The 13,084-nt window shown below is 54.9% G+C and overlaps 1 protein-coding gene across 1 annotated transcript; it reads right to left on the bottom strand.

Moving 5' to 3' along the window:
* Positions 1-249: 249 nt before the first annotated feature.
* LOC104383968 (acyl-CoA synthetase short chain family member 1) lies at positions 250-11,359 on the bottom strand. Its single transcript, XM_086613161.1, has 14 exons — positions 11,020-11,359; positions 9,532-9,628; positions 8,075-8,274; positions 7,415-7,590; positions 6,383-6,535; positions 4,151-4,298; positions 3,568-3,705; positions 3,273-3,365; positions 2,761-2,873; positions 2,151-2,277; positions 1,340-1,467; positions 962-1,025; positions 517-638; positions 250-426 (listed from the first exon to the last, which is right to left on the bottom strand). The coding sequence occupies exons 1-14, from the start codon at positions 11,357-11,359 to the stop codon at positions 250-252; spliced, it is 2,076 nt and encodes a 691-aa protein (XP_086469287.1).
* Between the last annotated feature and the right edge of the window lie 1,725 nt (positions 11,360-13,084).

The following is a 13,084-nucleotide window of genomic DNA, read 5'->3' as shown; positions in this document are numbered from 1 at the left end:
TGCTCTTGGGGGGGGGAAACAGAGCTTGCCTCCCTTTACTGTTCTGTCTATGATGAGTCATGTTCTCTCCCCTGCCTCCCACGGGTGTGTGGAGACAGAGGTTTTGAGGGTCTCTGTGTTGTGGAGAGGTCATTCTCAGACTGCAGTGGAGGTACAGTCTCTGAGCACTTACTGGCCACCAGGGACATTTCTAGACGTGGCCCCCATTCTGCAGTGGAGGAGCAGGAGGTGGCTGCTGGCAGAGCCCAGCTAGCAGCTCTTCTGCCCCTCCACCAAGCGCTTGTGTCCCTCTATGATCTGCTGCACAGCTTCATGGTCATCTAGGGTGGTTACGTCCCCGAGCTCACTGGCCTTGTCCTCCACAATTTTCCGTAGCACCCGACGCATAATCTTCCCTGAGCGTGTCTTGGGCAGTCGGTGTGTGACCTGTGACAGGGAGGCGCAGAGCTAAGGCTGAGGGAAAAGGGTTGGCCAGGCTGCCAGAGAGCAGGTGTTGGACCAGCCAGCATGTGTTACCTGAATGTACTCTGGAGCTGCATACTTGGCAATCTTCTTTGAGATCATGTCCCGTAGCTCAGCAGCGAGAGTCTCCTGTGTGTAGCCACTGTCCTTCTTCAGCACAACAAACACATAGGCTCCTGGCAGAAGGACCACCAGGTTACTGAGGACCGTGAGAGCCTGCCTGGACCTAGAGCCAGGAGAAGTCTCTCTCTGCTGGTAGCCTCAGGGGTTGCTCTACAGACTGAGCTGTAAGTGCTTTTGGCCATGCTGCTGCTGCTGCTGCTGCTGCTGCTGCTGCTGGTCTCGTGTAGGTTGTGATGTCTGTGCTGAGGTCCCCACTAACATGCTGTACGACATTGGCACAGCATTGCTACCAGGGATTGGTGTGACAGTGCCACTTCCCACCACAATGCAATAGCCCTGGGAGAGACGTTTAAAGGCAGGAAAGCAAGCGTCTCACCTTCTCCCTTGATCTCATGTGGGTAGCCGATGACAGCAGATTCTGCCACTGCCATGTGGTGATTCTGGAAGAGAAGAGGGCTGGGGTTTGGCTCCGTGCTTTCGGCAGGCTGGTTGCCACCTGGGAGCTGCCCTGGCCTGGCCTGGCTGCTGCAGCCCATGGTAATGCAGAGAGATAAGGAAGGGTCTCCGATGGCCCACAGCGCTTTTTCCTTCTTGCCTCAGCAGGTCTGTCTGCAAACACAAGTCTTCCCCCGTGCCCCTAGCTGCTTTAGGCTTGCACTTTCTAGACTCAGTTCTGTGCCTCCAGGTTGCTCCAGCAGGTCCCACGATCTTTACTGGCCCACGGATGGCTTTACCTCCCCCCCACACCTCTTACCACAACATCTTCCACCTCTGCAGTGCCCAGCCGGTGCCCGCTGATGTTAATGATGTCGTCCAGCCGTCCTGTCAGCTGGTAGTAGCCCTCACTGGTACGATATGCGCCATCCCCGGTGAAGAAGAACCCTGCAGTGGCCAGACCCGTGCCGTGGTCACTTGTTGCCGTGAGCATGTGAGCTGCTCGCCAGCCACATTCTCACCTTGCCCCCTGCTCCTCTCTGTTGGCACCAGGGCTCATGTACTCTGCTTCTTCCTCTCAGCTGCTCAGGGTGAAGGTGCCTACCTTCCCTGTTAGTCTTCTGCCTCTGTTGGTACCTGCACCATCACTGGGCTGCTTCCCTCGTTCTGCAGTGTGCTGGCTAATGCCTGTCATACCTCGTAGCCACAAGCTGGGAGCACTTTGCCCTAGTGCAGCTGCCTGTGGTCCTGCTGCTTCACCCCTTTGCTTCACATTGAGACACTCTCTTGGGCTTGCTCAGTCCCTCTGGATGAGTGACAAGAACCAACAGGGTTTGCAAGAGATGTGTCAAGAGGCCTCTGAGCTCAAGGGAGTTGGGGCAGAAGGGAGAATCTGCTGCCCTAAAACTACATGTGATCCCATGGGGAATGTGGGTGAGAGACCCATTGCCGTGGCATTGATGAGGTCTCAGGCAGGGGGAGATGAAGGGCCTCAACACTGTGGAGAGTCTGTAGAATGAAGCAATAGTGCCAGCTCTCCTGAGTCCTGCCTCCGTGCAGAAAGCCAGCAGGCAGACCCAACTGTACCCAACCAAGCACCTCGGCAGTGGCCTGCTACGCATTTTCCTTACCTGGATAAGGAGTCAGATAGGTTTCCAGAAATCTCTTGTGGTCATTGTAAATGGTTCGTGCCATACCCGGCCAGGCTTGTGAGATGCAAAGGGCTCCAGAGATGTTGTTTTCCTGAAGGACGTTTCCCTGTGAAATAGTGACCTTTTAGTAACCATGGCTGAGGGTACTTGGGATGTTTAGTCTTTGTCTATTTAACAGCCCAGTGATGGAAACGTCAGGGAATGCAATGAGGAGAGTCCCATGCCCCTGATTGCAAGGGGACAGACTCAGACTCTCCCAGCAGATGCCTACCATGGTGGGACGCAGGGCCCCTCCAGGGAGGCCGGCTGTCCCTGCCCAGCTACCTCAGCTTGGAGGGACATATGCCAGGGAGCCTAAGCACAACCCGTCTTTTCAGGACAGAGTGAGCTAGAAAATGTCTCAACTTCTGCACTAGTTGGAAGAACAACTTCACTGTTAGTCCCTTTCTGGTAAAGATGGTTGCAGTCTAGCAGAGGTGAGCAGGAAAGACATGCTTACAGATCTCCGCTCTCGTCAGCAAGTACACCCTGCAAGCACCTGGGGGAATGTGGGCTTAGCCAGTACCTGGGCTGCAGGTTATAAATGTACCTTGTTGTCCAGGAGGGAGGGGCTGATCCCAAAAAAGGGTCTCATAGCCATGCCTGGAAGGATTTCAGCTCCAGGATTAGAAGGACGGGGTGAGATACAGATGCCTCCTGTTTCTGAAGCAAAAGAAACTGTAATGCTCATCAAAGTCAGGGACAAGAGGAAAGCCAGGTAGAATCTCTTGGCCAGCAGCCTTTGTCCTGGCCCTCACTGCACCCTGCTGGACCGCAGGCTGGGGCCGGGTTTGCCAGAGAGCTGGGGAAGGCTCTTTGCAGAAGGATGATCCTGCTTATTTAGTTCAGCAGAGATCTCCATACCATCAACTCCCCTGTGTTTCTCTGCATTAGCTTTAAAGGCCATTTCTCTCTTTCCTGTTTTGGTGCCCCTAGCTCCTTATGACCATTGCTCATACAAAAGTGTCAGTAACAACTGTTCCCACTTGGCCAGCAAAGCAGCAGGTTGCTCCTAAAGCCTGGGAGAGCAGAAGCTGGAAGAAGCGGTCATACGCATCTCACCGGTTTGCCACCATGTGTCCACTACTGGGCACCGTGTCTCACCGACCACACGGAAGTACCACTCCCACGCCTCCCTGTTGATGGGTTCCCCCACTGCAAAGGGAAAGACAAGGGGACAATGCCAAAAGATCAGGTCAAAGACACAGCTTCCCAGGGCCTGCTCAGAGAGCCACCACCAAAGAGTGCAGTCTTCCAACTTCCTGCTCTCATGTGCTGCTGCTCTTGGCATTTGTGGGAAGAGGCACAACCAGGTGCCCAAGGATTTGCTGCTCCAGCCCATGCCACCAGCAGTTACCTGAGCCGAGCACTTTGAGAGAAGAGCGGTTGTACTTCTTCACCCATTCATCACCATATCTCAGGAGCAGGCGGATGGCAGTGGGTGCCCCGTAGAACTGGTTAATTTTTAACCTTTCCACGGTTTCCCAGTAGCGGCCTGGAATGGAAACAAGGCCAGTAACCACCCACACAGGTCCTCCCAGCCTGAGACCAAGACAGAGGGAGAGGAGGTGAGAGCAAGGGCTCTCTAGCAGTGCCTGAACGCTCAGCCAACCTAATCACAAGCTGGGAAGGACTAAAGAAGTCTAGGAGCAGCAGCAGCCCCTTTTCCTCCACATCACCTAGTTCTGCTACTGTCTGTGCTGCAGGGAGGGGCAGGGAGAAACAGCTTCACCCCTGGAGAAGCAGCAGTGGCTTCCTAACCAGAGGAAAAGACTCTTCCCCTCAGAGCCCTTCATGGGCACAGCCCGCAGTCTGCTCCTGTGGCAGCAGAACCATGGCTGCCTGTGTCCTGGCATCAAGCTGCCAGCTCCCTGCCTGCTGTGGGTCTTGCAGGGTGGCTGTGGCATCTCCCAGCTCCCCTGAGACACCTTCTCACTCACCAGGGTTGGGATGGACAGGAGTGCTCTCAAAAAGCACCGTGGTGCCACCATTGCAGAGGGGGCCATAGACCGCATAGGTGTGCCCCGTGATCCAGCCGATATCCGCCATGCAGCCAAAGACGTCCCTGTCCTGGTAGTCAAACACGTACTGTGCAAGAGAGGAGAGGCAGTGAGGGGTACAGCCTGGCCCTGCCCTCCCAGCCAGGGGGACGACTGGGAGCAGTGTACTCCTTCAGCCTCGATGTTATTGCATCCTTCTGTCTTCCCACCGTCCCTGCAGGGACGCCTTCTTCCTGCAGAGAATTTTTTTTAAACATTATTTAATAGTGTTTAAAATGTCAGGTGCCTTATGAAGGTGCAGGAGGAGAGACAGACTTCAAAAAAAAACCAACCCACAGCCAAGTTTGCTCTTTTCCAAAGGAGAGAGCTACAGCCTTTCCTTCCTTCTGCTGGTGTCTAGACAAGGCTGATCCAAGTATCCTGTAACATCGAAAGGATGAGGATGGTCCTTCTACACCTACATGACCACATGGAAGGAGAGGAGTTGTAGGCAAGGGCAATGTGGTGGAGGGCTCCATGAGCCACCCCCAGGCACTGCTGGGCTCCAAATGCACAGTAAACACTCAGGAAATCCCTGAGCTCAGCAAGGAGCCCAGCGTAGGAGCACTGAGGCAGCAAGCAGAAGGACTGTGAGATGCCTCGGCCCAAAGCCACCCCAGCTTGCCCGCAGGAGTTGGCACCTCTCTGCCTCAGCTAGGTAAGCGCAGGCAGGCAGAAAGCAGAACAAGCTTCTCTTCCCGCTGCCCTGTTTATTCCTCAGGAAACCCTTGGCTGCAAGGCTGGAGTATGAGGGAGCAATGCCTGCCCTGCACAGGGCAGAATGGAGTGCCATCAGACTGGCAGCAACAAGTCCTCTCCTTCCTTTCCTGACGCTGAGGTGCCAGGAAAACTCCCCAGAGGCCTGTCTCCCACTACCCCATCATTTCTCACCTTCTGCTTTGGCATCTGCTGGTTCAGACCTTCCTATCTCTTCCCGCAGCCCCGTCTGCAGACTTCCAGCTGGGGACTCCGGTGCCTCAATTCCTTTTCTCATAATGGAAAATTCCCCTGCTTGCTCTGTGGCTTTCTAACGGAGCGATGAATGACGGTAGCAGCGGTCTGCCCCACCCAACCGAGAGATGTGAGCGTGCCAGCCCTGTGTCGTGGTTTCCAGTGCTCCTGAGCGCTAACATGGCCATGTGCTGCTTGCTCCCTGCGTTGCCATTCTGGGATGGCAGCACTGGCTCTCACAAACCAGCTCTGATGATCTCGAGAGGGTCACGTATCATGCTGGGCACAACTGTACAGGCAGCTTAGCTTGCTGGAAAACCAAGGGCTTCCACACACCCCCTGCACACACTCCAGAAGGTCTGGCCTCCAGCACTCACAGCTGACAGATAAGACCCAGCCAGCCCTGAGCTTGCTGTCTTAGAGGCTGCGTGGTCTGAGGCACTACTGGAACTTTGGTCACGCACAGGGAGAGCCAGACCCAAAGCTAAGGGACTGTTCGGAGAGGAAGTCCCTCTTCCAGACGACTCCATATTATATCTTAAGATGTCCCTCGCAACCATTCCTTCAGCCGAGTGCAGCTCTGTGCTGTGCTCAGTGCCCTTTTAGCCAGCTCTGTTAGAGTGTCCTTTGGGCATGCTAGAGATTAAAGGCCTTCCTCTTCCCAAAGATGACCCATACTCTTCAGGTATAGACTCTTTGTCTTGAGGGCACTCACCAGCTTTTACAGATATCCTCAAATGTGCCCCTCCCAGGAGCACTACCTTCCATCTCCCACGAGCGCTACCTTCCATCTCCCACCTGAGTTGGAGTAGTTACACTTCGGAAAAGGGAGCCAGAGATTTTAGGAGCAAATTGGCTTCTTTCTCCTCACTTAACAATATAAAACTACCCTTGCAAGGCTGAGCATCCCACACAATGATTCAGTCCAGGATACGGCAGTGAAAGAAAGAAGAAAGCCAAGAAGATAGCTCAGAGGAGTATGCGTTTGGGAGGCCCTGCTCCGGAGCATGCACTGCTCTTCCCCATTACTTGTGGGCAGTTGTGCTCTACTGGGCTGATGCCTTAGGAGGGCTTCCCAGAGACTTTGCTCTGGGTAGAGATGAGCAGCAAGGCAGCACATCTGTTCCCTGCACTGCCTGTGAACCGCTAGCTTGTGAGTGCTCTGTGGCTGGGCTCCGTTACCTTGTGTGTGAGAGCAGCAAACAGCAAGTAACCAGCTTGGGAATGAACCAGACCCTTGGGTTTGCCGGTGCTGCCTGATGTATAGAGGAGGAACAACATGTCTTCACTGTCCATGGCAACAGGCTCACAGTGCACATCCTCCTTCATCATCTCCTGCAGGAGACAACACAGTGGTTGTTTACTGGGGTCTCACAGGCTTCCCTCTGTTGTCCCTACACCCACTTGCCCATCTCGCCACCGAGCCTCCCTCTGAGCACCTGTGCCACTCTCCTGGCCCTGGACTGTCCTTCCCTCCTCCTCACCAGCCTGAACTCTCCTTCGCCTTGCTGAGCTGGCAAACTCTCTCCTCAGCCAGAGCAGACCTGCTGAGTAAGAGGCAGCTGTTTTTATGCTGCCGTTGCTCTGACCAGCACGGAAGCCTTCCAGGAAGCCTTTCCAGCACTAATTGCTTGCAGATGGGATGAGCAGAGTCGAGGAAACCTCTGTGCAGCTCCAGGGAGCTAACAAACGCGTGGCTGGTGCTCACCTCTTCAGAAGCAGTGGTCTGTGCTGGCAGCCTGGCCATCCTCCATGCCACAAATAACGGGCATGCAAGCAACCTCGCCGCCTGCTTGCCTGGGCGTGAGCTGCCAGCAGCACTGCCAGAGGATGTCAGGTCTGCCCACGGAGTGGAGTGTAACAGTGCAGTGGCAGTCCAAGGCTGGGCTCACAACGTGTCGGCCTGTGTCTGGGCTAGTTTCTAGCCCCTGGTCCACCGTGCTACGAGCCCTAGTTTGCACTGCCTGCCCCTGACAGTACAGGGCTGGTGCTGCGGGAAGAGCCACCAGTTACCCCTCCTGATGGCTCCTGGGACTCTCCTGTACTTATGTGCGGCTCGAGCTGCTGCTGCTGCTGCAGGACAATGTCCTCATATCGTGTCAATGCCAGAAAAACTGTCAAGCAAGGCAGGACCCTCTCTCCACCCCCTTTCCCTGCTCCCAGAGCGGGCACATTGCCCAGAGGAAGCAGCAGTGGCACTGGGCAGCCTCTCACCTCCTCCAGCGGCACGTCCAGGGCTGTCATGGAAACCCTGCTGTCAGTCCTCATGGAAACCAGAACCCGTTTCACTCCTGGGCACTGCTTCACAGCCTGGTCCACTGTTTTCTTTAGCTCAATAACCTTGCCGCCTCTCAGCCCTTGGTTCACTGTGATCACCGTCTCCGACTGGGCTGCAGAAGGCAGAAGAGCCACATAAGCAGCTCTGCCCCTCTCCATCAGTCACACAGCAGTCTGGCTCTGCCATGACCCTGCACCTCTTCCTCTGTCTCCCAGCCCCTGTTACTCATGTCCTTCATTTAGCAAAACCAGCAGCTTTGCATCTTTGTTTGCCATTCATTCCTGCCTGTGCTGCATCCCCTCAGAGGAGATGCCATATCCCAGCCCTTCAGTCTCTCAGATGAAGGAGAGAACCATCCATCCCAGGGGCTGGAAGATATTTAGTGAGCCCATACCATTTCCTGGGGTGCTAATTGTTGCTCTATGGCCATACGTCATGGCAAGAGGTCCTCGGTGAGCCCAGGGAGTGTTACTTAGAATCAGCACAACCTTTACCTTTACCATCAGCACAACCCTGAGCCCCTCAGCTACTGAACCAACAAGCTCAGCACTGTACCCCAAGGGAAACACGTGTCCCTGTTACCCACTGGCTCTTACCGTCCCGGATTCGGTCTGCTAGGGACTCTGCACTGAACCCAGCGAACACCACGGTGTGTACAGCCCCGATGCGGGCACAGGCCAGCATGCTTGCCACCGCCAGCGGGCACGGGGGCATATAGATTGTCACCCTGTCATCCCGTTTCACCCCTTGTCGTTTCAAGGTGTTTCCCAGGCGGCACGTCAGCTCCAGCAGTTGCCTGCCCAAAGAAGCAATGGCACAGTTAGAGACTTTCTGGCAGGTCTTGCCTGTGTGCATAAAGATGGGGGACCTCAGAGCCACAGGTACACAGCCTACATCCCTACGCACCCTAACCCCCCCCACTGGGCATCCATGGGAGAACTGTATAATGTCAGTAGGGTGGAAAGGAGAAGACAGTGACTAACATGGGCTGTTATTTATGGAAAAGAAAGAAATCAGAATGACCTCTGTTCCGAGCATGACATTCTCACAGGCCAGCATGAGGAACTAGCCATAGGGCCAGCAATGGCCACTGGCAATTCCTCTGGCTCAGCAAGCCCACAACACCTCAGCTGACTTTCCCAATGACAGCCTGCACGCTTCTTATCAGCCCATACAACTGGAGCAACCCTGCAAGGCTGGGGGCTACAGGTGAGGAGTTAGATATCTTCCCTCCATGAAAACAGAGCCCCATGCTTTGCAAAAGCTGGGAAGATTGAGTCCTCCAGACCTTCTGCCCACCAGTGAGAAAAACAGCTATAGGAAAGCAGTAAGCAAAACAATGTCTCTCCCGCGAATTGTCCCTCCCAGAAACCATGGCTTGGCTGACAGTGACTTATTTCATGGAAGAGCTCTCCATGCAGGGAGGTTGGCAGGGGTGAATGGTCATGTTTGTCATGTGAGGTTTGGAGCCTGAGAGGACAGAAGGATTTGTTCTGCGTGCAAAAGGATTTAAGTGGATTCTGCAGCAGAGACTCAAGAGAGCAGGCAAATGGAGCTGGTAGATCTGGGGTCTCAGACCAGTCTAGCCGGGGGCCCAGCCTAGCAGGGCTGGACAGGCGGTCCCCCCAGAGAGCCAAACCCAGCAGCATTGCCGACGTGCAGATGAGCATGGGACTTCTCAACAGTCATGTGGCTGTCAATCTGGCCTCTCTTGCAGACCATTTACCTGCAAGTTCAGACACCAGAAACCATGCTGGGAAGGCACACGTGTGACTTTCCCACGTGGTCTTACCTACAGGCATCGCAGTGCTGCCATGAGAGGCTTACATCTGCCTCCCCAGCTGGGTAGGGATCCCTCAGGGCTCAGAGGGTTAATCAAGAAGTAGGCTAAGTCTCATATCAGCACAGGCAAGCCAACAGCCACCATATTATTGATCTATCTATGTGAAGGAATGCTGCATCCCCTCACATGATTCACATCAGCCAATGAGCCCTGTGCAGTGTTCATGCACGCTGCAATATGTCTCTCATATGCTCAGACGTAAATACTGACCTGTACGTGACCTGCTCCTGCTCTCCTGGTTCATCCTTCTCCCAGATTAAGGCCACTTTGTCTGGGGCTACATGGACATGTCGGTCCAGACAATTCACTGGAAAAGACAACCCAGTCTCATTGCCAGAGAAACCCTCAGTACCTCTTGACTCTCATAAAACCAGCACTGTCAGTCCCATTTTCAGCTCAGAGTCAGGGCTGTGTGTGAGTCTTCTCAGCATTAGCCTTGTGCATCCACTGAAACAACCTTTGTGGGTACCGATTGACAGATCACAAACACCATCCCAAGCCCCTTACACTCTTCACCACTCCAATACCTACCAGTTCCCACTATCAACTTCCCCCTTAATTGCAACGTAACGCAGTCCAGAGCAGAAACTACCTGACGTCCCTTTGGAGGTCACATCCCCAGTGCCCTCAGAAGGCCTGGCAAACATTAACTCGGCCATCATTCCACACAGCCTTCCAGCTGCCTCTGGGGTGGACTAGGGCAGTTTTTTACTGGCGCTGCTCCTAAATAACCAATGTAGGACGCAGCAAAGCTCTGCTCAGGAAGGCTGCAGGGTGCATTTGTCCAAGATGGAAGAGAGCCAGGGCCAGGAGCGTGCAGCCCCTGGCTTTCCAGGGACATGGTAGGCTGAGGCTTTAGCTGTAGTTCTGCTGAAAACAGTTTCCTGCATTGCTGGCAGCTGCAATTTCCTCAGAAGCCTTGTTCCACTCTGTGTTTTCCTTAAACCTGCTACTGAGGTCACGGGATGATGCAGCAGCCCCAGTTTGCATACCAAAATGCCTTTTTCTCCTGACCATTTGTACTTTTCCAGGAGAAAAAGAAACACACACAAAAAGAGGAACAGTAAGATCTCAAATCCCAAAGGCAAATAACTCCTGCTCTCCTGCCCAAATGGACTGTGTAAGACCTGATTTCTGAGAGATCTGCCTCCTCTTTTGAACACTGGAACCAACAGTGCTGTGGGCAGGACACTGTCACCAGCCCCTATGTCTTCCCCTGATAGTCCCTGTAAGGTAGGAGCCCCAGCCCACAGAATAAGAGCCTCCCATGGCTATGGGGACATCCAGTACCGCTCATGGCTCCTGTACTTTCCTTTCTGTGGATACATACTGCCTTCACCGGGCAGGGATAAGCCAGTACAATACTGCCTGCTGAAAGTATGGGGTTTGGTGCTGTTGCCTATGATCCTGCAGAATGGAGGCGTCATGCTGCTGTGGGATCCATGGAGGCTGAGGGAGAGCCACCTGGCTCTCAGCAGATCCTCATCCAGCTACAGCCCCTCCAGAGAGACCTGCTTGTTCCCTTAGGACCAGCCACATCCCTACACTACAGTCACTGCAGGAACAACCGGACCTTTCAGGGAAACCCTTCCCTCCAACCCTTTATCTCTGTACTCCTCTGACCTGCTCCTGGGCCCAAAGCCCTTCAGAGACGGGAGCCTGCAGGTGCCTGGTGGGCTCCCATGTCCATCTCCTTACCTGCCACGTTCAGCTGCCCGCCCAGGAACCAGGAGACCTTGCCCTGGCGCAAGTCACAGTCCTGGACAGAGTGAAAGGGGGTGATCCAGGTGAGCCGGCTCCTCCCCAGCGCTCCCCAGAAGGCGTCCCGCTGCTCCACCGACACCTTGTACAAGCCCTGGTGGTCCTTGGGTCCAGGGAAAGTGATGGCTTCGGGCATGTAGGCAGTGAGGGGCCCTTGGCTCCAGGCAGTGAGGGGCCCGTGGCTCCAGGCTCGGGCAGCCACCGAGCCAGAGGAGCATCTTGGTGCCTGAGGAAGAGCTTTGGGGCAGCAAGCCCTGACCAGCAGCCTGGCCATCATTGCAGGGCACCTGCCTCTCACCCAAGAGGTAGGTGGCCACTCAGTACACTTGGCCCAGGCGAGACACAGCCCTGTGGAAGCTGGGGTGACGTGTCCCTCAGCTGACCAGACACAAAGCTCCCCCGTGGAGGAAGCCCAGGTACCTCTTCTCCTCTGCCTTGCTCCTCTCCTCCTCTCCCAGAGCACTATGAGGTGGAAAAAGAAATTCAATCCCTTTAAGGGAGGGAAAAGGGGCGGGCTGTAGAAATATTTGACTGAAAATAGACTCCAGGCTAATCTGAGTCCTGACAGCCGCCCTTGAACAGGAGCCAGGTTCAGCGGGTGCCTGAGCTTCCCACAGGGGCCAAGGTGCCTGGGTCAGGCTCCAACAGCCTGTACCACTCCCCTGGGGCTGCATCCCGGAACCCCTCTGCTTTGTCCTCGCTCACCTCCCTCCTTCCACTCGTCCCCACCCCCACAGCCACCCTGCTGCAGCCCCTCAGTCCTCCGCCAGCTGTGAGGGCAGTCAGGGCAGCCCGCCTGTGAAAGTTAGCGTGCTCATCTTGGGAGTAACGGGACCATCCCCTTCCCAGAATTAAGGCTCATTCCCTGCAGAGTGCTAGACTGTGCAGTCTCTGGTGGGCTGGGGAAGGTTTTTCTCCTGCGGCTGTCAGCTGCAAGAAGAGGATAATACTCCATCCCATCCCATCTCACTGCCGGGCAGCTGTCAGAGCTGTCCCCTCCAGCAAGCTGGGCTAGGCTCTCTGCCTCCTCCCAAGCACTTCAGACTGGTCTATATGACAGGGCAGACTGGGAACACTCAATGAGGGCATGGCGGAGCAAGGGGGTGGTGGCTTGGCATAAAACACTGCCTCCCATCTCCCCACGCTGAGACCTCACACCACCCACTGTAGCAGAGCTCAGCTGCCTCCCTGCCTCCAAACAGGTTTTTTTTCTGCCTTCCTTTCCTTCAGGCCCAACATAGGTAGTGTTTCTTAAGGCAAAGCTTGCGGATTTCCTTTATTTATTGACCAAGTTCCCCTCTCTTTCCATAAGACACAAGACGAGAGCAGAAAAAGGCTCCACCTGCAAGCAGGGCTGTCCTCAGCTGGGCACACCAGTGGGATCAACAGCAGACATGAGAGGGTTAATAGATCTCTTTGCTCTTCATAGTGTGACATTGTTCGTGGTCTGCAGGGCTGGTATGTTTGAACAGGCTGGACACTAGTATGGGAGACAGGTACTGTTTGACGGCGGGTGCACTCATCCCAGACCACATGCTTGGGTTTGTATCAGAGCTGCCCGCAGAGACAGGTGAGGACCTACAAGGGCTCTGTCCCCCTAGGGAAACACAGTCCTGTGGGTTTACAGCTCCTCCACAAAGTTAAGCCCAAGCAGCCTCATCATTCCGCAAGCAAAGTCTCATTTCCTATGCACATCTGCTTTGCCTCAGCCTTTTTCCCCTCTAGGACATCAAGTTTTCCCATAAAAGTATCCCCAGATGCCCTTAGCAGGGCAGGCAAATCTCAGCTCCTCCTTTGGTAACTCAATGTGGGCTCCCGCTGCTCTCAAATCGAAGCTCACCTTGCTGAAAATCCCCATCAGTGCTCTTCCCTCTCAACAAGCTCCCTCCACTCCTGCAGGCTGCTCCTGGCAGAGAGCCTGAGCCTGCCCCAAGGTCTGCCCCGCTCTCTAACGCCGGGCACCTGTGATAGGGGATGACCCAAAGCACCAGGCTGTTCTGGA

This window comes from Tauraco erythrolophus, chromosome 6 (genome assembly GCF_009769465.1).
Source record: "Tauraco erythrolophus isolate bTauEry1 chromosome 6, bTauEry1.pri, whole genome shotgun sequence".
NCBI lineage: Eukaryota > Metazoa > Chordata > Aves > Musophagiformes > Musophagidae > Tauraco > Tauraco erythrolophus.
This window is presented reverse-complemented; position numbering and strand designations above follow the sequence as displayed.

Excerpts from the sequence above, each read along its gene's own strand:
- LOC104383968 (XM_086613161.1), bottom strand. The coding sequence starts at position 11,359 with ATGATGGCCAGGCTGCTGGTCAGGGCTTGCTGCCCCAAAGCTCTTCCT. Across the intron at positions 8,275-9,531 it reads CAGGAGCAGGTCACGTACAG|GCAACTGCTGGAGCTGACGT; the intron begins GTCAGTATTTAC and ends TTCTTTGGGCAG. Across the intron at positions 7,591-8,074 it reads AGCAGACCGAATCCGGGACG|CCCAGTCGGAGACGGTGATC; the intron begins GTAAGAGCCAGT and ends TGCCTTCTGCAG.